This window comes from Solenopsis invicta, chromosome 2 (assembly GCF_016802725.1).
Source record: "Solenopsis invicta isolate M01_SB chromosome 2, UNIL_Sinv_3.0, whole genome shotgun sequence".
In the NCBI taxonomy this organism is placed as follows: domain Eukaryota; kingdom Metazoa; phylum Arthropoda; class Insecta; order Hymenoptera; family Formicidae; genus Solenopsis; species Solenopsis invicta.
Window position 1 is genome coordinate 16,006,364 of NC_052665.1, and position 24,878 is coordinate 16,031,241.

General features: G+C 35.1%; 1 protein-coding gene across 4 annotated transcripts in view; it reads right to left on the minus strand.

Annotated features, from left to right (window-relative positions):
- Positions 1 to 1,657: 1,657 nt before the first annotated feature.
- Positions 1,658 to 24,878, minus strand: part of LOC105197494 (moesin/ezrin/radixin homolog 1) — a 37,672-nt gene continuing 14,451 nt past the window's right edge. Inside the window, exons 1-9 of one of the 4 annotated variants that reach the window (XM_011163895.3) lie at positions 24,073 to 24,322; positions 22,968 to 23,147; positions 4,920 to 5,042; positions 4,000 to 4,272; positions 3,205 to 3,534; positions 2,664 to 2,906; positions 2,323 to 2,498; positions 2,014 to 2,230; positions 1,658 to 1,822 (exon numbers count right to left, since the gene is read on the minus strand). In XM_011163895.3, the coding sequence (XP_011162197.1) occupies positions 1,658 to 1,822; positions 2,014 to 2,230; positions 2,323 to 2,498; positions 2,664 to 2,906; positions 3,205 to 3,534; positions 4,000 to 4,272; positions 4,920 to 5,042; positions 22,968 to 23,147; positions 24,073 to 24,093 (1,728 nt within the window). In that variant the 5' untranslated portion in view covers positions 24,094 to 24,322. Of the gene's footprint in view, positions 1,823 to 2,013; positions 2,231 to 2,322; positions 2,499 to 2,663; positions 2,907 to 3,204; positions 3,535 to 3,999; positions 4,273 to 4,919; positions 5,043 to 7,800; positions 7,834 to 8,709; positions 8,734 to 22,967; positions 23,148 to 24,072; positions 24,323 to 24,878 lie in introns of those variants that run through there. The other 3 variants (XM_026131065.2, XM_011163896.3, XM_039445839.1) reach the window with 3 other exon arrangements.

Sequence of the window (24,878 nt, forward strand, 5' to 3'; positions counted from 1 at the left end):
ACGAGTGTATTCAATATAAAATCGCTAACGTGTTATCGAAACTCGCTCATACGAAAATAGTTCGGTACGGTTTTATCGGTAGTAAATAGGCCATGCTATCGTTGAATCGCTTACACTTATTATTCCGGAGTGACGGATTGCGCCGCAATAGTGATTCGTGTGTGATGTATAAGGAGACAACCCCGCGACATTGCGACTTATAAACGCGACAAATAAGACGTTTATTAAAAAAAAAAATTAAAATTTTGGAAAACGCAATAAACTGAAGATTTGCATGTAATCACCAAGATGTTTTCTAAGCATGCATGCATACATATACACGAGATAACTACTTATTCGACAAGTAATATTAGTCAAGACTTGAGATTAATCTGAAAAACGATATAGAATCAGATGTCGTGAAATGTCCCCTTGATCGAAACGGTCGCTGCCCAATACGAACTTCAAGATGGATTACGCCTAATTTCTATCTAATTCGCTACAATATAAGCCACGTGTCCTATTATTTCTCTACAGTCGATGTAGTGATAAATCGCTGATCAACTAGTGAGCGCTTCCTCGATATCCTCCTGTCTATAAATATGGCTCGCATTAAGTGTACAAATAGAAGAAAATTGTAAATTCGATTGGGTAACGACCGCGATCGCCGTCGCGACGCATCGACCGAGGTGCAAATGGTGGTAGTAGACATTAATGGCTTCTCAAAAACGAATCCTTATCATCAAGGACGGACGACACGCGACGGCGCGATAAGAATCGCGAGCAGGACACTGATAGATAATCAGCGGTTAAGGGTCGGCATCTCGCGCGACGCGAATAAATGACCGGCAGTAATACTTAGTGAGGCGAGACAATACTATCACTTCGGTGATCAAGATGTTGGATCCGTCGATACGCAGAGAAAGGTTTAAGTAACGGTTTAAGTAACAGACTGTAATTTAATGCCGAAATTTTCTTGGTACTTGGGCGCAAAGTGTCTTTAGCCTACTAAAACAAGAGTAATAATATCGTTATAGAGTAATAATTTAGCGTAATAATCACGCTAAATTATTAATAATGTTTAAAACTGTTTTGCTAATAAGAAACAGTTAAGATAAGAACTATTAGTTTCATAAGCAAGACACTTTTGCGCGAAGTAGCAAGAAAATTTATTAGTGCTCCTAATTCCGCGATAAAGCCAATGACGATTCTACGATAGTGAATCGTGTAGCGTTAATTAATGTGGAAGTATGTGGAAGACGGCGCAAATCGCTCGCTCTCGTCGCGTTTCTCACCAAAACGGTGAAAGCTTTGATTATCAGTTTCCAGGTATAGAATCATCATCGATCATGGACACAAATATTGCTCATAATTCTCAATATACGATAGTCATGGTTGACATTCGCGTAAATTTTTAGAAAGGTTTGAAGTTTAATAAATCGAAAATATATATGTCTGTTATTCAAGTTATACTATTTATACATCGAATGTAAAATCTATACCTCTCTCTATATTTCTCTCCCTATCTTCTATTAATCGCTTTCTCTTTTTCTCTCCTTCTCATTATCGTTATCTCGTTATCGTTTTACTGCATGCTCCCTTCTCACGAAGTCAGGTGAGAAATTGAAAGTAGGAAAAAACATGTATAAGGAAAGTGATTAGATGCACGCACATTAATTTACATGTTCTCGAACTGATCGACACGGCGTTTGGTGTTGCCCTTACGAATCTCACGAAGAGTTTTGTATTTGTCGCGGCCCTGGCGCACATTTTCCCTGTGAATCTTGTCCATCACCGTCTCCTTGGACTCATCGCGTGACTGGGCAAGATCTTGCTTCAATGCCTGTAAATAAGAAAGCATTCCATTATAGCAATATATACAGAATGGTCTCGTGAGGTTTGCATCAAATCTCAAGAATGTATTTTCAGATTTTAAATAAAGTGATTAAAAGCATAAGTTTCATTTTATAAAATTATCAAAATAATAAATAAAAAATTGAAAAAAATAAATATTGAAATCAAATGTCAATGTACCTTTAATTGATCATGGAGACGTTCGTTTCTCTCTGCTAAAGTGCGTCGCTCTTCGACAGGATCGATTATTGATTCGTCGGTCGCGAGGTCCTTAGTCACATCTCCTTGAGGAACCTCGTCTTCACCTTCCTCCTCGCCTTCTTCGTTCTCCTCAACATGATGATGATGCGGGGTTTGATTGGCCTGATATTGCCTGTCAGCTTCTTCTTGTCTATACCTTGCATAATAAGTAATAAACATGTAATTATTCCCCCGAGCGTGTTAATTTTAAGAAACAAAGGATGAGAAAAAGAAGAAAATTGCTCGTACTTGGCGGCTTCGAACTCAGCCTGTAATCTCCTGGCTTCCAAGTCCTTAGCCTCCACCTCCGATTGTATGCGTTGTACCTCTTCCTGCTTGGCTTTTATCTCCTGTTCGAGTTTAGCACGTTCTGCAGCCTCCATTTCATGCGAGAGTTCCAACTTTTCCATCATCACTGTCAATTCCTACGTCATATAGAACATAGGTTACAGAACAAAATCGTGCGTAAACACATGCATATGTAACAGAATTATGTAAAAATTGCATGAAAAGATAAAAATGAAATAAATCATTTATTCATAGTATAATGAGTTTTTCTTTAAATGATTGTTAAATACAGACTCACTCACCTTCTGACGATTCTCTAGTTCTTCCTTGGCAGCCTGCAATTGCTTCAACTGCTCCTCCAAGCGCCGAATCATTTCCTGAGCTTCATTCAACTCAGCCTGCCGCCTATCCATTTCCTCTGCCATGTTTCTTAGCCTCTCTTCATATTCCTGCTGTTTCTTCTCCGCGCGTTCTCGGGCGGCTATCTCCAGTTGCAGTTTCTCTCTCTGTTGCTGTTTCGCCATCTTTTCGTCTCTGGCTTGAGCCTGAAGATTTTATCACATTTTATCACAATCTCATTACAATTTTAGAAGTAAAATATATTTAATTAAAACAAATCCTAATAATTGGATGATTGCAATAGTTTTTAGAGCTAGTATCTTTTTTACCGTTAATTGTGTTATTTTAATTCTTGAATAAATTCCATATGTTATAGTGATTACGTAAATCATCATGTCAAATATATATTGTTAATGATAACATTATATAATCAGCTTCAAATAAGTATATGTATTAGAACTGTTTTATTAATTTTGCGACTCAATATGTTCGTAATGTTCTTACCTTCATCTGCTGCACGTCGATCGTGTCCGGCTTACGTCTGCGCATGTAAAGCTCGTGATTGCCCATGCATAGCGCAAGAATTCGCTTGTTAATCTTAACTCTGGCGGCGAAAAATACAAAGTCCGGTGCCTTCTTGTCGATTGGCTTGATTATGAATTTCTTATCGTTGAACGAGATATTCCGTATCTCGGACCAGGGGAAGCCGATTTTCGGCGTGAGCTTATCGTCCTTCTCGTAGATGTTCAAACCTAAAGCATCCACACCCAACCAAAGGTCTGTGCCCTTCTTGTTGCGAATTTCAAAGTAATTCACACCATACATCTCTAAGTCCTACGGAAAACAAAAATAAAGGAAAACGCTAAAACAATACCAATGATACCGGGAGTAGCAGTATTTCATAAGTTTTCGCATGGTAATAATTTCGAGTAAACTGGAGTCCGCGTAATGTTTTTGTAGAAAAATTAGTTAAAAAAACACTATCTCGTAAACAAACGTCGAGTTGAAAATACTATGCAATATTATGCGAGTAATTAAAAAGTATAATTGAAACGCGTCATTGTTATACAAATGCGCAAGCCTTCAGGAACGGATTGCAGCACAAACTGACAAGAACACTTTACAAGAATAAAATTTCCGAAGACAAATAGAGATTTCTAACATAGCTCACGTAACATGCGAAAATAAAATAATTGTACAGTATGAATAACGACGACGTATGTCAGCGTTGTCACACTTTCCTGAAGTCTTTGCCATAATTTTTGGACTTATATCCTGCACATGCTATTTAACAGATACCTGAGCAATTTTCAGATACTCCATCATGGCGTCCTCTCGCAACATACCACGATGTTCCTGCCACCAGTTTGTAATCGAACTGTCCCATTCCTCTTTGCTCATTTTATGTTGGTCCACAACACGCTGTGGTAACAGCCGATCGTTTGCCAGGAAGCCAGCTGGATGGTTACCCTTTTGATAATCTCCATGTCTCGCTTGAACGGCATACGAAGCCAATAGAACGGATGTTTCCGGTGGGCAGTATATTTCATCCGTAAGAATAGCGTTCTTCACCTGCAATCAATTAAAACAATCACATCAATTATTTAAAATAGATTATATAATTATTTAAACAATAATTAACGTGAATATTATAATAAAATTCAATAAGATTGCAATATTATAAGCAATTAAAAAAATATTTATGAATTAATGTAAGAAAAATAATCTTCAAATCTCATTTTATGTTTGCTCGAAATAAATATTATTCTAAACTGCGAATAAAATTCCACTAATTTCACTAGGCATCTTAGATAAATATAATCAATTATTCTTAAACACTAATGCATTTGCCTGGTTCAACTGAGCAAAAAATTAAAGAACATTCCTCGTGTTCAAGTATCCGCCGCGCCACGAAGAACGAGATAGTGAGCGACGAGAAGAAACAGATCAGATAAACGAACGATAGTCTCGATGCACGTGGCTCAATCCGACGAATAAATGAGATCCATTGTTTTTACATCAAGTCAATTTGCTCTAAACATCATAAATTTCAAAATCACTTTGACACTCGAAGCGGCAAATTAAAAATTATTATTGAAATCGCAAATGGAGAAAGAGAGAGAGAGAGAGAGAGAGAGAGAGAGAGAGAAAGAAACGTATGTATAGACAAGAAACTATATAAATGAATAACGTACAATGCTTGAATAATAATTTTTTACCTGGAGGTAAAAAAGTCGCAGTGTAATGTCTTGTATCAGTTCCTCGGCGACGTCTTCGGGATAGAATTTTGCACGGAACTTGAACTGGAGTGGAGTCTCCTTCTTGACTTCCTGGTTCATCACCTGCAAAACGTTTGAGAAAATAAAAATGGGTGACTCGGTCGAGATTCAACTGATCTCTCGCTTCACCACACTTGACGCTCAAACGTGTAAAAGCGTGCAAAGTGTTTGCGAATCGCGTCATAAGATAATAATCGAACATGTGTGAACAAATAGCTCTCGTGACATAAACAATATTATGGATGACATATGTGAGATCGTGAGTTGCACGAAAAATAATAGGAACTTTTGTCATTAAAAAAGATGTGGTTTTGCATTAAGAAAATTAATATGTTAATCCTACTTAGATTATTATTTCATACATTACTGTAACTTAATACGCTACATTATATCGCAATAGAAATAAATAGAGCAGGGATATCTACGGAATGTTTTAAAAGTTTCGTTTTTCCTCATAAAAAATGTTCTTTGCACTATAAATTCTTCTTTATATTATGATACAGTATCTTATATTCGCGCTATATTGTCAATACTATTATCAAAGAGTTCATTATAATTACGTAATGCGGTGTTGCAGATACCGATCGAAGTTGAGTATCTGTCGGCGCGTTTCTTAAATACAGGTAGTTGAAAAATGTTCATCATTCGTGAAAACGTGTGATTACGGTAAAACTACCGTGATGAATAAACATGTTTGGCAGTTGTGCAGAAAAAAAAACTGTTCAATTCTCACATGATTCTTAGCCAATTTTTAAAAAAATTGCTGCTTTGTTAACATAATTACATGAATGTGTTAATATAAAAATAGAAAAGATAAGATAAAGTTCTCGCCAGATATCTCCCAATAGAAATAAAATCTCTGAGTAACTATTCCTATTTTTTGATAATAAAATTTCTAACATATCAACGGAACTTCCCGTTGTAACTTCGATAAATGAAACCGACGATCTTTCCGAGAGAGAATGGAGATGATAGGTTTTCGCGAACGAGCCGTCGCGGTACGTAATTGTTGCGTTAAAGTGATGAGAATCGCGAAAGTTACTGGAGTGCCAAGTGCAAAAGTGTTTTGAGCAGAGAGAAATGCATTTGCCTTAGTCACTCATTATCTATTCCTGCGAAATCTTATCCAGATGTACCGCGAAATGAACGACTACGTCACGCAGATAGAGTCGACTCGTTTGTGCTCCTCGCATTTTGCCGAGTACTTATCTGTGTATTAACGAGGAATAAAAAAAAAATGTTGCGCGAGGCAGCAGATAAGGAACCCGACGGCGTTCCTGGTAGCTAATTAACGCATTTTCTCGTGATATCTTGAGAACAATATTCGAAAATAGCACTGAGATGCGTAATTATGTAACGTATGCGACGTATGCTATTTTGAAATTAAACAGGATTTGGTGACGCGATATTCCTTATTTCTCCTATGTCATCAGTCCTTTTTATAGCAACTGCCAAACACATGATGAAAAATTGTAATTGCGATTCATAATATTTCAAAAAGATCTAAAGCAAGAATACATTGTAAACAAATTCAGTAAGTTTTCACAAACAGATGTAAAAATTACATCTGTAGTCTTGTAAATACAAAACATCCTATAATTTTACAGAAAATATGTAATTCCACAAAAAATATGTAGATTTGCTCTTATTGAATAAACATATCTTATCTCATGCGGAAAATTATATGCCAGGCTATTTTAAATATTTTATGCAAATTTTTGTAATCTTATATAATACAAGAATAATAATTTCATATAACATCGTTGTGAAATAGTGCGATCAGCATTCACCGTACATGTGCGAAAATTCTGATTCTCCGTCTATAGTATCATTGTATGCAGGCACAATAACCATTATATTGTTTATAATATGTAGAGAGACAATATTTGAATGTATAATACAGATGCAAAAAATATTGCATTATCATTTCTGTAATTTTCTAAATACGTTGTTAATTTATCTCTGCAATCTGCTTAATTACGTATTAAGAAATTAATTTTGCTCTTACATATTGCAAAAAAATTTATAACCATTGTCAAAATTACTCATAACAGGTTTAATTTTACACAAAATTTTTTACAGTGTAGTTGCGCGTATGTCACGACTAGTGATATTGTTTCAAAACACATTATTGTACGATTATTATATTATCTTGTGCCAAGACTTGTGTGGCATAAGAAAATAACAAAGAAAAAAAAGTTGTGATATATAATAGAGATAACAAAATAATAATTCAAACAACTATACCAATAGTGTCAATCTACGGTAAGAAAAATGTAAAAACACATCTCTCTCGGCTTGTAATAGCAAAACGTAAGAAAAGAAAAAGCAAATTTTGCTACAAAATGGCGAAAAATTTTCGATCGAATATGTTTAAGCGATGTCTTGTAGAATTTTATGTTATTGCGTCAGGAATAAAAAAAGATTTTTTTATTATCACTTAAACTGTGTAAAATAAATTTCGTCAATTAACAACACTATTTTCTTTCTACTGCATACGTTGTGTTTTGCAAATAAACAAATAAATCAGAAAAGCTTAAGTGTATGCATTTCATAGGAATAATAAAAGCTAAACGAGGCGCGCTTATCGCTCTGAATAATATAGATGCGTGAATAATGTAAACTTTTCTGAGCAAGTATTAATGGGAACTATGAATTTGTCATCTCGTGATTAATTCGGCAAATATCAAACATACAACCAAGGGCAAAAGGAAAAGATTACCGATGACGTTATTTCTATTCAATTCGGGAATTCAAATCTGGGTGCTGAGAACACATCAAAAATAATATGTACAGTTCAGAAAATTCTTTGTGATCTTACGTGGCAGATTTTTCGAAGACCGCATGGAACCACCTGCAATTATTTGCCAATATCACATATTGTCCTTACAGCTACAGCGTGTTATTGATGCATCGCATGCATTCGATCGAAAATATCGGTTTTCATGTCATTGCAAATAAATTTAACGAGATTATAACGAGTCGTATTTTGTACAAAACTGATCCCGCATTTAATCAATCACATTTGTAACTACGTAATTTACGACAATTAAAATTTCAAATAATTTTATATCAGCGCGTAATCCCAAAGTTGTGACAACTAAATCGTTTTCGCGCACGCAACAAGCGTGGCTTTATTTATCGTACAACGTTACTCGCCACCGAACAAAAGTAACAAGGAATAATTAGATTACGAAAACCCGGCGTGTATATACTTTTAACGGGAGAGAGAGATACAGTTTCTCACGAACAAACAGAGATCGTCAAGTTCCATCCGTGCGTTAGATACATTCCAAGGACGGTATTTAAAAAAAAATTCACCAGTCACGATCATGATCATGACGTAACGGCATGGAATCGCCTTCTTATTTATCAAACAACATATGATTTGTTATCGCTATTCTTTTCAAAACAGAAGGTACGACAAATAGTTGAGGCGACGTCTCGTTTGACGGCAAGTACAACAATCTCGCGCTTGTGTCATCTCGTAGCAAGACTGCACAATTTGTAAACGAGTTACGTAAGTCGCGGGGCAGTATTTAATAAAATTGTTGTTGTTATATTTACTCGTATAAGAAATTTTTTTCTCAAACTTTCTTTGAGCTCGATATCAAGTACATAATTCAGAAAAGACAGTGCCGTGTCGTCAAACGTGCACATCGATCCTCGTCGGCATGCAGCACAACTTAGGCACAGTACGCAGTGATCAAACTTGTTCGCAAGAACTTACCCTAGACAAGAACGAAAGTCCACTCTTCCAGTTGTTAGTATTGCGGTTGGCATGCGTTCAAAGAATAAAAATACGGTGATGTTAAAGTATTGCCGGTATTAAAACCATCCTGCGTATCTCGGCCACGAGCGCATCCTTGAAATTATCGTGTCGACATTCGAGGCACGTTAGATTTATGGTGAACCAGGTAACTTGAGGATACCACCGTGTGCCGTCTTATAATGACAATAATTTTAAGAACCGTCGTGGACACGAGAAGGGATTTGACTCGCGTCAGCGGAAGAAAGTGTCATCTTGCAGTCATAAATGTTAATTCTATATAATGTGACGTCTCATAACGCTCAAACTCAGTGTTACCGTTCTTTCTTTCACGCGAAAATATAAAAACATCGACGAATTGGGAAAAGATCCAACTGACAAGTTGGGAAATATAATTTTTGTTGGTTTTGTAGTGACAAAATTTGTAACCCTTTATTCAGCTTTGCTGTTAAAAATTGTTCATGTGAATAAATCGCGAATAAAAACGTTCATCACAAATTCGTGTAAATCGCTGGTTATCTGAACCATCGGTCTCGAAAATAATATTCGTTTTTGATGGGATAACGTCTTCTAAATCTGCCAAAAATAACTACGAGCTAATAGTCTTTAAATCTCTTGTGCTCATCGATAAATAAAGTATCAACAGATCAGATTACCGAGACGAATAACATGCGATAAATTTTTCACATTATATCATGTTTCCAACGTTGAAATTTAATTATTCGCTTTTATCTAAAATCTTAGTCAAATTTCTATAAATATATTTGAAATTAAAGAAAATTGCTGTTATTTTATTTATTTACATTCTTAAATTTTGATTTAAAAAATCGTGTTCATTATTGAAAAAACCTATCGTTAAATAAAAAATTTTTTTTTTAATTTTAATCCCCAATTTTTACAACTAAAACATTGAAGAAATTCTACGTATGTGATTACACAGTAAGAGAAAAAAATTATTAATTTTAATAAATATTTGTTTGAATAATCGCAATAAAATATTTACTTACAGTACCTAACATTTTACTCAATAAAGAAATAATAATTAAATTAAATTAGTGATCCTTATACTAAATAAATATTCATTTACATTTAGTAAATATTTTATTGCTACTATTCAAACAATATTTATTAAAATTGAGTAATTTTTCCTTTCACTGCATATATTTTTCTGCGAGATATTAATATCATGAATGTTAACTTTCATAAAGATTGAAATTGCAGCGCGATTAGAGCTTGAAAAAACGGATTGATCATCAGATTCGACTTCCTAGTCTCTCAATCTTCGCCTGGTTTCATTCGACGCGATGCAATCCGGGTTTGCATGCGTGGCCCCAACGTGGCCTTTTACAGCATTCGCGCGATAACGGAAATATACGGCAGGAGAGACGAGAGGCGAACGGGTCGGCGTGACACGAGGAAAACGAGAATGCGCCGACCGCTAGAGAGATCCTGCCGCGTTACGTAACAGTCCACAGTCCACACCTGCAGTGAACCCGTGGTATTTTTCGACTTGCAACCAGTTGTGAAAGATCAAGCACGATGATCAAGCATCCCCGCAGGATGTAGCCCAGTTACAAGGGAGTCCTTGAAACGACGCCGTCCATCGCCTACTTCGAGGCGAGCTTGGCGCGGCGCCTTTATCGCACGGCATTACGACTGTTCTCTCTGACAGTGACACGCTCTGGCGCGAGCATAAAATGAACTGCATCACTGCAGCACGGTTTGACAAAAAAAAAAGCGAATAGAAATGAAGGATCCCGTGCTCTTCCAGTAAATTTATCATTCTTCTTTTACCGCAGCTTTGTATTTAATTTATTACAAAAATAAAAGCGAGGTGTGAGCGATGAATTTTTACGCGATTTGTACAAAATAATAAAGATACTAAATTCTTCAGTTCTGCATAAAAAAAAGGACATTCTTGTTTTGAAAACATCTTTATTAAATATTAAAATTATATAGCATAATAAATTTGATATAACATCTAAAAAATATATTCTCATTATTTAACAATATTTTTTCATTTATCATCAATTAAGAAAAAAAAATTGGATAAAAATTAACAGTATCTTCAAACCAAGAACTCTAATTTACACTATTATTATTATCAAAACAATTATACTTTGCTCTTTAGATAATTATAATATTAAAATAAAAGTATAAAAAAATATTTTATTGAAATTTAAAATTATCAAAATATAGTAAGATTGAATGTTATTTTTTGCTTATACATAAAACAATGATTGTTAAACGAAATATATTGGTTTTAATTTGATACTAATGTTAAATACTGTTTTTTCTATACGAGAGCATTTAAGGAGTGACGTTAATTTACTTCAGGTGCAAATATATTTTGCCATTTCAATTTTTATCAACGAAGAAGAGAAATCGGCTTATCAATGCTTTAGTTCTTTACGCTCCATGGAATATTGCGGCGTTAAATCCGTACCTATGAAAAATATCATGCCGTGCTTCGCGGTCACTACGACAAATTATGATTCAATTAGCGATAAATTCATCGCGCCCATTAATCGCGAAATGCGCGCTCCCAAGCGTGATTGGAAATATTAGCTGTTACCTCATAAGTTACTCATTATCGCGGAATTCCAACCGCGTTAACCATTCCAACTTTATCGGCGCCCATGACACGGGAGACATCGATAAAATTGCCATTTCGTATTAATAATGTTATGTAAGTGTACGGCCAGTGTATACCGTTAATTGAAATTTTTTTAATGAATTGCAAACTAAGGTAGGCCGCTTATTCATGCAATGTTCAAAAGTTTATTTCCCGAAGAAACCAAGAATTATGATTTATCGTGTAAACATTCAAGGATTACTGAAGTGAAACAGCGCCTTGTTATCTCTCATTCCCGACAGTGAGCAGTTTGGAAATATTTCTTTTATTCATTTCTGCAATTTTTAGTCTTGATAATTTTCTTTCTTGCAGTACAGCACATGTATTTTTCTTTCTTTAGTGCTTAATTCGAGACGGGAGGCTTTAGCGCAGAAAAAAAAATTGAATTGAGCCTCGACGAAAAAAAGAATGCGCGCAACGTAATCTCAACAAACATATCGCACTCGACAAACGCTCGCAATTCACGCGACAGTCGACCTCTGTTAAAGGGTTAATATGAATCCTAATTGGGAGAAAGTGACGCACCACTAGTATGCTCAGGAGAAAAGTCTTATGCGGAATAGCCAACGATTCTGCGTATGATAAATTAGAATAAAGCACATAAAATTTGTCTTCCTGAAAGAAAGATATGTTTAAAACGAGAAAGCCGAGATGAAGCAACGAGATAACGAGACGATGTTTCGCTTAAGGACATATAAAATATTTGTCAACGTTAAGAAAACTATGAAGAAATTATTTATTGCTCTATATTGCATTTGAAAGTAGTAGAAAAAAATTGACGGCAATTTTCTATTTGGATAAAAAGTTATTTCAATAAGCAAACGTATGCTCTAACAAAAATATAATTAATAATGAAATAAGAAATGAAAAAAATCTGAATTTTTTTTCATTTAAGTATTTTAAATATTCAAAAGGATTTATATAAAGTTTTATTTCGCATCTGCGATGCAGAAATCGGTTCTGTAAAATAAACGAAATTTATTTCTTTACAAAATAACTAAATAATCACAATAAAACTTTATCTAAATCATCTTGAATATTTAAAGTACTTACACAAAAGTCGAGATTTTTCTTAATGTTGTAAAAAATCATTTAGTTTTTAATAATAAAGTGAACTATAAAAATGTTATTAAATATAAATATCTTACACAACTTTTATATGTACATAATTTATTTGAAGTGTTAGTACTAAACACATTTCCAAATTTTATTTACTTTGCAGGGACTGTACGTCCGATACATCCTTAAGTAATCATCGAGAACCTTGATATAAAAAAATATATTTTCGAAGATATATGTCATCAGTGCAAGAAAAACGGAAGATTATCAATGCCTTGACATTTTTATTCGATGCCTCTTTATTCCTTCGATTATAAACGACCAACAACGAAGCACCTCGCGCTTTCCCGGAGAAATTCCTCAGGCGGCTTCTCATCGCGTGACTCATCAGAGACGATATTTTCATACTTACAACTGACGTAATGTGCTCGATTGAATCGTTTAATAAGCGACACGCGTATCAGACAATGAAACGCGGGGGTGGTGGATGGCCGGTCGCGCTTCTCTTTCCCGTTTCTCTCTTTTATCGCAACCGCGACGCGATAAGTTTCTATGAAGACCGCGGCACAACGTCCCCGTTTCCTCTTTTTTTTTTCCTCTCTTGAATCTCTGCACGCCTAACAAGTCTTGCGAAACGGTTGACTCGTCTGCGGATGTTATCTCCCTCCTCTACCCCTCCCTCCGAGATGAGAATACCACGACGAAGTACCGGAGAATTCATTTTACGCGTCCCAGATCTATCAGCTCAAAGATTCTCCGAATTCTCAATAAATCTTCCTTAAGATGGGAAGATTACAGTTAACAAATTTTTCGAGAACTGAATTCCAAAGGTGGAAACAGACAAATAAAAATTTAACTTCAATTGACTTTCGAGCAGACTTATTTGTTTGAGAATTAGTTATGATGACATTATTCAATGTCGAAAGTTGGAAGAGATCGCGACGAATCTCGTGACCCATCTCGGTATTTTCACCGAGGAAAATTGCCGATTCCAAATTGCTCGAAGCAGCCACAGGTGAAAGGTAGCTTCGCCAGGCTCGGAACACCTTATATGTCCCTGTACAAAGATAATTTTCACACCTCCGCGTACATACAGGCCTTTCTTCTGTGATTGATTCGTCAATCTCCGATTCGTTTTTGCAAAATCTGTTTGCTAACATTAAATAAATAAATAATTTTAATAATTTGAATTATTTGAATTACTTTAATATTTTAATTTTATTTAATTAAATAAATAATTTTAATAATTTGAATTATTTGAATTACTTTAATATTTTAATTTGATTTAATTAAATAAATAAATGTGGATATATTTTTTAAAACCTTATTTCAATTTTTCCGTATACGATCTTTCTTCTATGGTAAAAGATAAAAAATCGAATAAAAGAAAAAACTTTTTTTTAAATATATATACAAATAATAAATAATATATACAAATAAGAATTAATTGAGTTTGTTTATTTTTGAACATTTCGAATATCTTTCACTATTGTCCTAATCACACACGAGTGTCACTCCCATATATGGGCTGACCATTATCCATCCACAATCATCACTCAATCATGCTCTCCCGCAATTTCTCTCGTTAGGGCAGGTCTTGGAACGTGCGAAAGGAAGGACCGTGTCCTTTCGGGATCTTACCAGGCCATCGTCGAACTCGTCGTCGTCCGTGTCCGAGTCAGAGTAGCCTCGCAGCTTTCGAACTTTCTTTTTCACCTCCTTCTTCACCACCCTCGTTATCGCGCTTTCCGGCTGCGTGCAATCGTCTCGTCGTTACGGGAAAATTCAACGAACGTACGCTTGATTTACGTCAACTGATTCATTGCGGGGGATGCGAGTGGGATAAACGAGCCAACTATCACTACGCCGATCTATATGCAACGATACACATAAATAAACTACAGTTGGAAAAATGAGTCACGAATTAATTAACGTACCATTACACAATATCCGTGGCTATCTATAATAACAGATAACATAATTGTATTATCTAATCTGCGGTGATGCTAAATTGATGTCTTCCGAAAATCAGATTATCTAGAATCATCAAAAAAGAATCGCGGCCAAGCCTTTATAAATAAGAAACGCCTTGATCCCAATAAACGCTGCTTTTTTCCCCCCTTACGATTTATATGGTCCACTAGTATTTTCAAAATTTGGAAACCATTCTCGAATGGATAAAGAAAATCATGAAAGTAAACTTTTTAATAACTATAGAATTTGAGCACAGAGAAAAAAAAATTCCTAAATTTTAATAAATATTTATTCGCACATAGTACTAATGAAATATTTATTTACGGTACATAAATAAATAAGAAAAAAAAATACTTAAATTAGTGGTTCTTGTTCTACATAAATATATATTTGCATTTAGTAAAGATTTCAGTAGTACTATCTGAATAAATATTTATTAAAATTCTTCTCTCAGCAAAAATACGAGTTCTTTAAAATTCTATTTAAATGTAAATCTTTTAATATCGACGAGAGATGTTTTGCATATTCAAAATATCAATTCTGATTCCTTATTTTTAAATACAAGTCGCGGTAAACGTTCGTAGATAATATCTCTCTCCTTCGTTAATACATTAACCTATATTTTCTTTCCCATCTTTGTTACCTAGGAGCTATTCACCTACGTTGGAATCTAGCTCTAATGTTTTATTTATCGCATGGAAGTGTGCTACCAGCGACGCATATCTAAGTACACTTTAAAGTTCAACGTACGAGCGACGATGTTGCGTAAATAGCTGTCGTGATTCACAAACGCGACAAATTCCGTGGAGGAACGGCCCAAGGTGACTTCGTTTTTCCATGCTCATTTCAGAGGCAAGCTTTGACAGCTTCATTCATTTCCGCGTAATTTATCGTAATAAATATGTTCAGAAATCTCTGGCCTCCATCGTGTTTTAAGCAGGGACGAAACTGCTGCATATTTATTGAAAACAGAAATTAAATTAAAATTATTAAAATGTATTCTGAAAATAATCGTCGCTTACAGGACCCACGGGGATAATTTTACCGTGCATTTAATCGTGAAGTCAATTTTATTTAAATGTCGTGCTATATAACATGACATTAAGTGAAATTGAAGACGAAGCGAATAGAAGAATTCTGAGAAACAGACGCGGACTGCTAAAACGAGATCCCACGTGGGAACGGACGTTACCGCCACGCCAGCTGCTTTTCAATGGGGACTGGCACTACAAGCACGTGTCTGTGTCCCAGCCATCGCAATTTTCACCTGCAGGTGAGGACACCTGTCGCGTCGGTTTTTCCACGTTTTTCCTGTCGGAAGCGGGTTCGAAAGTCTACGCGCGGGGATCGCGCTCGACCGAGGCAGAACGAGAAATCTGAAGACAGGTTCTTGTCGACGAGCAGAAAAAAGAAAAAGAGATGACCGACGAGACGAGCAGCGACAAGTGGCGACTGTGTCAAGGTGAAGGAGCGTCGTCTCCGGCACCAACCGGCCGGTGAAAGCCGATGGAGTGTCTGCCTTGATCTACGAGTAACTGTACACGAACTCGAAAATTGGAGTCGACCAATCGCGAACAGGTAGCAAAACCGGACGATGCACAGTTGCTCGTCGGATATTAATCCTCAAGGCGATTATGCTAGCCGAATTCGTACGAATATAGTCGGTAAGTGCAAAAGTTCGTGCCCGAATTATTATTAAAACTCCAGTAGTAATTTGGCATGTAACATTTTTTTCATTTATCAACGATGTAAGAGCCGTCGTTTTCTACAATCATTTTCCAACGTTCTAGAAGCGTACGGATGCCTCGATCATAAAACGACCTTGGTTTTGTATTGAAGAAAGAAGAAATATGGCTATTGACAGATTCAAAGGTGCACATTTTTTCTCGCTTAAATCATTTGCAATGATTGAGATAAATGATGATCCAAATGATAATCCGATGGTGCTATATCAAATATCTAGTAAAAATGATATGATATTTCGTTTCCTCTAATTTGCGGAATGTCTTTTGCAATGTGTGGTTATTCTAGAAAAAAAACGATTCTCTTAAGATTGATTAGATTTCTCCTGAATTGTCTTTAAATTGTCTAATTGTTGACAGTACTTATTAGAATTAATCGTATAAAAAAATCTCTAATTATTGTAACCAATAATTGGAGAAATTAATATTTCTTATAAAAAAGTGAAATCGAATAAAAAATGTAACCATCTACCACTGCAGTATTTAAATTTCTTAACTATTTATATACTTGAAAAAATTTCTTAAATATTTAACGAATAAAACTAATTAAAACTAAACAAATAAATATTTTAAGCATTTCAATATTTTGCTCGATTTTAACATAAAATAAAAATTTTTTAAAAATTTGAATAATGTAGGGAAGAGCTATGGATTTGTTCAGATTTTCTAATTAAAATCTAGTTTATAAAACATTTCACTTTTGATTCGAATCTTCACAGAACCTTCAACCGGAATCTATAATTTTTTTAAGAAATTCTAATTTCATCCCAAAAAGTTTTCTATACAGGTTGGCAAATAAAGAACAGCTAAAAATAAATTATTCTTATGCAATTCTATCAAACAAAAAGCATCACCTTCACAGCATGCAAATTGACTTTTGAATTCTGCACGTTCATCTGCTAGTTTTCAAGTGCGTTTACATTAAACATTATTGTAACAAGATCCATTTTTCATCGCCAGTCGCAAGTCAATTCAAAACGACTTTTTATTTAATCGAGCAAAGAAACAGCTGCAGAAACTCGATTCAATTTGTTCGCTTCGGTTAGCAAACGCGGCGCACATATATTGAGCTTCAAAGTACACCCAATCTTTTTTGAAATGCGGTCGATGATAAATCTCTTGGCAATTTCGTCTGTTGAAATTCGTGAATTGTTTTGCACTAAATTGCGCACAATGTCATCATCTACGTCACAAAGTCGATCTTTAGAACGTCAGCACGTGTCTGAGCATGGTGGAGATCAACACATCTAAAAGATCAAAACATCAGATTTCGCAAACCGCTTCTTAATAGTTTAAATTGCTACTACACGATTCTGATAAACATCTTAAATGTTTTTTTTTTACGATAGTTCCAACAGTTACACTCTTCCAAACCTTTAAGCATAACATGTAAATGCAACTTTTCTTCGCTCATTTTCAAAAATTTTGTCACAACTAAATTCAATTAAAACACGTTTCGCTCAATTATCATTGAATATGTCACTTTTCCATAGATGTGAAATACATATAACAATCAGTAGCACTGTCATACAACTCTCCTAATGACATTCCGGCACGAACTCTTGCATTCACCCAATATTTTTCAACAAGATGAGATCTTTGAGAAAGATCGCCTAAGTTCAACATTTTTACAAAATAATATTAACCCATTCTTTCTTGCAGTTCTATTTATAGAATAATATTTTTTCGATTTTTTTCTCCCTGTTCATCTAATATTTTTTCAAAATATTTCTTTAGGGTCTTTGTAAAAATAATCGAAGTAAAAATTGGAAAATAATGTATTAATAATACCTAATTACAGATTGTATTTAATACAGATTCAACATATAAAATTAAAAAAAAAACTCCACGGTAAGACAGAAAATATATCAAGTACAAAACAAAAAGAATAAATCCAATTTATCTTCCGAATCTGCAGAAAGAAAAACGTCTGGAATTTATTTTTCTCCACATATTTAGAGATCTAGAAAAAAATAATGTGAGAGAGACTTTAGTAAATTTTCGCGATAACTTCTGCGATTGTTTAGTCGGCGATTTCTTCCAACAGGAAAACTTTGCGAGTTTCTATGACGTCTTTTAGAAACAAAGATAATCTTCTGACTAAAAGACCAGCTCTCCTGGTCGATCAGAAAAAGAAGCATAAAGACATCGAATACGTGTCTCGCACTTGAAAGACGATGACATCAGCATTTGTCACCGACGAAGATCTACGAAACTCTTTTATCATCGCTATGATGAAGTAAAAAACGATTTTCGCCGAATGTATACGGTGTCACGTCAATTGAACGAAACTTCATCAGAAAAGATACACGGCAGATAGAGTAAATAATGTGAACTCCTGGGAAATACTTATAAATATTAAACTGCTTATTTTATTAATAAAAGATTGGCTCATCATTTGTCTCAATACAGATTTTATCCTTATTTGAAATAGTCATTCTGCGCTTAAATACTCGATCAAATGCAACGTTATACCATCCTTCTCTAAAGAGAGCAGAATTCCTTTTAAGAGATATTGAAAAAGAAAATCTTTGTTACTCTGGACTCCAAATTAGTTATGATAATTCGATGATATTTAAGTCAGTCACGTTGACTAGGAAAAACATTGAAATTTGAAAAAAAAAAACAGAAGGCAATTTTGGAAAACAAGAAGCAAATTTCTTTTTTCAACATCATTTATATAATCAACTAAAAAATTTTCTGCCAAAAGAACAGTGACATTCCACATTGATGACTGTTTATGCTTTGCAAAACCTTATTTCAAACAAGAATAAAATATACATTAAAGATAAATGATAGATTAATGTCTTACTAATTAAAAAAAAAAGTAATTCCTAAATCACAATATTTTGTCCATCCTCTGAATAAATTAGAGAGAAACTGAAAACAAACTAAAAATATAAATGAGAAGTCTAAAAAAAGAGCAATGAATAGAGGATCCAAGGTATTGAATTAAATCGAGTGGATTAACATAAGCATTCACGGTATACCGGAATACATTAACGACCCTCGGAGCAAAGTGCAACACACGACGACATGAGTAATTAAAAGAAATTAAGGGAATATAATCTTAGAAAACCTCTCTCTCTCTCTCTCTCTCTCTCTCTCTCTCTCTCTCTCTCTCTCTCGACTGCAGCGCGTCCCAGGCGGGTCTAAGAACAGGTTTCGTGTGAATAGGCTCAATGTATAATACTTCACGAACGGCCGCTGTTTAGGACCCCTGCGCACAACCTCTACGACGGGCTGTGTGCGTGCAATTTCTTAGGAAGTCGGTAATTACTTGCTACTTCGTGCATTAATTCCATACACTTTACGTGCGCGTAAGCGTAAATCTGACGCACGGTCGACTGCGAAAATACGCAAATTACATGCAATACCGATAACTCAATATATCTAAATCGAAATCCTAATTGCGAGAAAAAAGTTTCAACTTGGTCGGGAATGATTCCTGGCGACGAATCTCAAGATCGATACAATGGGAACCTGGAAAATGCCGTTGTACAAACGTGCGAACGGCATTTATTTCCAAAGTATGCACTTTCTTTCTTGCTTCGCGGAACTTTCAACGAGACACACGCGTTCATTTTTTCCTGTATACTTTTTTTCACAGTTGAACAGTTTCCTCAAACTGGTAGTTATTAAGTAAGTCGGTGAAGAAATATGGGAAATATGGAAAATTACCAGATTAACCCATTAAATTCCAGCAGCGTCTACACCTGTAGACGTCCTTTTAGAATGCTTATGACTTGAGACTTATAATCAAAGATTTCCGGAGCAATTGATATTTAAGAGATAAAAAGAATGGCTTTTCCAAAAATTTAATCGACTATAAGATGGGATATCCGGAAAAAAGATAAAGATTGAAAGTGGAGGTAAAAAAAGCTAAAGATCTCGACCTTTTTCTAACAACTATTCAATAAATAAATAATTTGGCTATTTTTTTAGTAAAACAATTCAATGAAATTATTATTTGAGTTACCTATAAATTATATCAAATTATTCTACTAAAAAAATTGGCAAAATCATTCATTTGTGGAATATTCGTCAATAAAAAGACAGAGACCAACATTTACTTTCACTTTCAATCTTGTTTTTTTCCAGATATCTCATTCCATCGCACTAAATTTGCAGAAAGAATATAAGATTAAATTAACTTAAAAGTTAATTTTGAAAAGCCGTATTTATATTAAATTAAAAATTTTTTAAAGTTAGATTACTCAAAATAATTATAACATGAATTATCAAGAAAGTTTAATATTTCATTTGAAAATTATATTTACGAAATAAAGAAATATTTTTTATGTTAAAACGTATCTTTTCTTTTATAATTATTTTCTTTTTTATAATCATCAATTTTTAACTTAGAGAAAAGTTAAGAAGTTCGTGTGTTTTAAAAAGAACTAGATAAAATAAAAAATTAAATTATTTAAAATTAACTAAGTTAAAAGTTATTGACTTTTTAACTGTTACGACTCAACCCGCCAATTGCGGTCTAAAAATGGATTAGGATCCAAATTATAATACAAGAATTTAAAAGATTCAAAACAGAAAAGCACGCAGATGATTTAATGGGTTAAAAAGCGCAATATGTAAACGAATAATATTCGTTTACGTTTTCCGCTCTGATGATTCCAACTATATCTACTCTTCTATTTTAAAGTTCTATACCTTTCGATATCTCCATAATGCAGGATTACAATTTTACAAAGCGGACACGTTATTCTGCAAATGCAGTTCAGGTGTCGCCTGACTTGGTCAATTCGGGTACATTTCCATTCACTTTCATTCCCAACGTGCGCGTCGATACGCGCGGATGGATCCCGCGTGTCACGCGACTACGATCGTACTGCCGTTACCACGAGGCTCAGTTTTCACTGCCGTCAACACCGAAAATTGATCATGGCGAAATTTTTCGCTTGCAGCGATCCGCGCCATCGAAACTATCCAAAAAGCGCGAGTTTCCCGACCGGTTTTAATCCTCGGTCGCGAATTACTTGGGCCGCTTCGAAAACGATTTGCAACGCGACGCCGAAGGCCGCGAATCCTCGTTACGCAAATCCGCGTCTGAGGCGACGCATGATTCATGAAAATTAACGTGTAATTTGAAAAATATACCTTTTGCTAACACCTTCATAAAAAAAATGTTAACTTTTGTAATGAATAATACAACACTGAAATTTGCCTTAAGGTTTCAGGAGTCATTTCGCATGTATTTTTGACTGTTGAATATGAAATCTCAGCGTGAAATGTCTCCATCACATCAAAATTTTGAGAAAATCTGCTATAACTTTAATAGCAACTTTAGCTAGAAATCGAAATTTTGGCTTTTTTCAAGAATTAATAACTCTGAACTGGAATGTGCTACACTGGAAAAAAATGATTGTTAAAATATCTTAGTCCGATATAATCAACTAAACATTGGGTTGATTCAACAATTGCACAAAAAAAAGACATAATTTATTCACGTCAACCATTCAAATTTTTTAACCGAGAATTAATTAAACCAACTCATTATTTAATTGCACGTATCGAATTAAATATTTTAGTTTTTTAACAAATATTTTTCTCAGTGTATAAACTTCCATGAAGTTTGAAACGAAAGAGCTAAACTACCATAGAATAAAAAATAAATCAAATAAGGCTAGTCTTAAGATTGTACTTCACTGAAACTGACCTTACCTAATCTATGAACCTGCGCCGCGTAGAGGAGCACATTTAATTATAAAGCTCATTCTACAATAACCATAACATAAGGCCGTAAAGTTGTAAGAGGCGTGGTTTTAAGAGCTCATAAGTGATGGAATAATTTTCATTTCTTACATTACAACATTACGGTCTTGTGTTTGCGGCTATAGTAGAATGGGCTTAAAGGACAAACCACAAAATATAACACTTTTATATTCATCATCATTGGATTTTTAGAATTTGAATTTTGTTCAGCGACCTCCAAGATATATAAAGGAGTCATACTTTGTTGAAATTTGTCTTTTAGAATTAAATATGCCCCTCAGTGGAGATTCGTAGATTTAGTAAGATCAGTTTCGGTGAGATTAGGTACAACTTTAAAACTATTTTTATTTGATCACTCGAAGAAATATCTTATTAATGCAAGTAGATTTCTAGGTAATATAACAAAAATTTATCGTTATTTTCTTATCTGCCAAAATACTGTTTGTCACATATAAAATTTATAGCAGCAACATTTAACAATACCTTCTAGAAAATTTAGGTCATGATTGCAAATTATACAGTCAAGTTTTGTAAAAAGTATAATTGACCTTAACATGAGTGAGTGCCATAAAAAAACTTTCTTTTTAAATTTCATAAAGAGTTCAGATATAAATTCTATCTTTATACTTATTATTTATACTCAAGTACCAAATATGCGATATCCCGATATGCTAATCATTTATCTCAGTTAATTTTTTGCAACCAAAAAATTGCGATATTGCAAAATCTTTTTTATCTTTTTTTTTTTGTAATTCGTTTCAATGCCATTTAAAATTCTGATTTGACGAAGACGACATTTCACATTCAAATTCGCATTTAGCAGCTACAAGTACATAAAAAGTAACTGTTAACCTTTAAGGCAAAAAAATTCTTTTTTTTTATTTCTTAGCGTAGTTTAACGCTAATTAAATCTTGAATTTTTTTAACGTTATTAACCTATGAATGGACTTCGATACAAGTTCAAAGAAGCTTGGCTTCCTGGAATCTCCAGTTGGGTGTCGAGTAAACTACGGGAAGATTAAATCCGGCTGGAGGGTAAGCAGGAAGCGCTACGGGACGAATACGTAAGTATATCCTACCTTCTTGTAGAGCTTAATCCAGGTGAGGTCGCCCTTATTGTCGGTGTACTGGAGGCCGAAGAACCACACCTCGCGCAGCCCGATCGTCTTGACGACCTGGTCAAACAGTTGCTTCCCGGTGGTCGTTTGCTGGATCGCGAACTCCAACTCCGCGTCCATCGTCGTCACCCTCACGTTCATCTTCACGACATAACAGCACATGCAAATAAAACGACGCCGTCAGGGCGCTCGAACAAAACGCGTCACCCGGTAGAGTGAAGCTCAACCGTCGTCGGTTAAGCGGCCCCTCATATCTATCTCTTTCTCTCAAGAGAGAGAAAGAGAGGTAGAATAAATTCGTTCCATTTTAATTCCCATTTCAACATTCCTTCGTTAAAACCCGTGTTTCAATATTCAGTACACACGATTCGACAATTTTGTCCTGCAAATTTCTCTTCTTTAAAAAAACTAAACGCACTACAATTCGTTGTAACATTTATATACAATTTTGCTTTAAACAAATCATATAAATGTAATACTTTTTAGGATGTTAAAGTGTATGTGAGTCGTTGAGAAACTTTTTTATACTTGTACAAGTAAATAAATTCAGAAACGTCATGGCCCAAGAGTGTAGAAAAGGTGTCAAAAAATGTGTTAGCGTTAAAAAAAAAAGATTCTACTGTAACTGTACTGTACTGTACACAGTGAGAAAAAGTTGTTAAATTGATTCAATTTTTCAACTTGATTAAATTTCTTCAGTTCAAGTATTTATGTATTTAACTCAAACACATAAAATACTTGAACTTTAAGCATTCATATATCTAACAATTAAATACATAAATATCTGAATTCAAGAAATTTAATCAAGTTAAAAATTTTAGTCGAATTAACGACTTTATCGATATATTTTTATATATTTTTATATATTTTATATATGTTTATATATTTTTATCGATATATAGAAGACTCCATATACAGACGTATAACTGTAGAAATTTAAATGGATCCAGAGATGTATCTTCGAAAGTCTGCGTTCGTAAGTCTGCGTCAATGCAATTTCGAGGTATTCTTATCGCGATATAGAGAACGAAATTCAAACTAGTCGCGCCGGTAACGGCCGGCTTACCATCTTGCCGCCGGCGACCATGTCTGCGAGATTCGTTGAACACCTTCACAGGGGAAAACACACACGATAAAAATCGCGAGACTCGAGGACAGAGCTAAACGAGCACACGAATACGAGATACCGAAACACGACACAACAGCGTTCGATAACGTCGATGGCGCAAAATTGATGGATTGTACCAACAAGCGAGCGAACGAACAAACGTACGCGATCGGCCTTCGAGCCGGTCTCCGGACAATGGGACTCCGAAATACAAGTGCAACCGTCAGACACTCTCCCCTCCAACTCCGCGACGCGACGCGCTCTACGTCGCGTAACGCTTCTCCCGCTTTGAGCGAGTGAGCGCGCGGCAGCGGCGGCGGCGCCCGAATACGCACGAACGCGGTCACGTGGGGCGAGCCGGTCGGCGGCGCGACGACCAATCACCGCGCGCCGCGCGCGCCGCCGATACCGGGTGCCGCCGAAGGAAACGACCCCGCCTGATTCCAACGTTTTTCGGAAACCGGGCGCCGCCCGCCCGGCCAATTTGCGAATGTGTGACCGTTACAATCAGGATTGTGTCGTCAATTCGAAGATTACATCTACATGGAATATTTACATGTTATATATTTTATTTTTACATGAATCTTTTTCGTGTAGGTAATACGAATAATGTAATTATAAATTCTGTATTGTGTGTGTGTGTGCGCGCGCGCGCACACACACAATACAGAGAAAAATGATTAATCCTTCGTGACACGGGGTTAATTTGAAAAAAAGTTTAAAGTTCCAAGTTTAATTTTTTCACCAAAAAAATTAAAATTTTT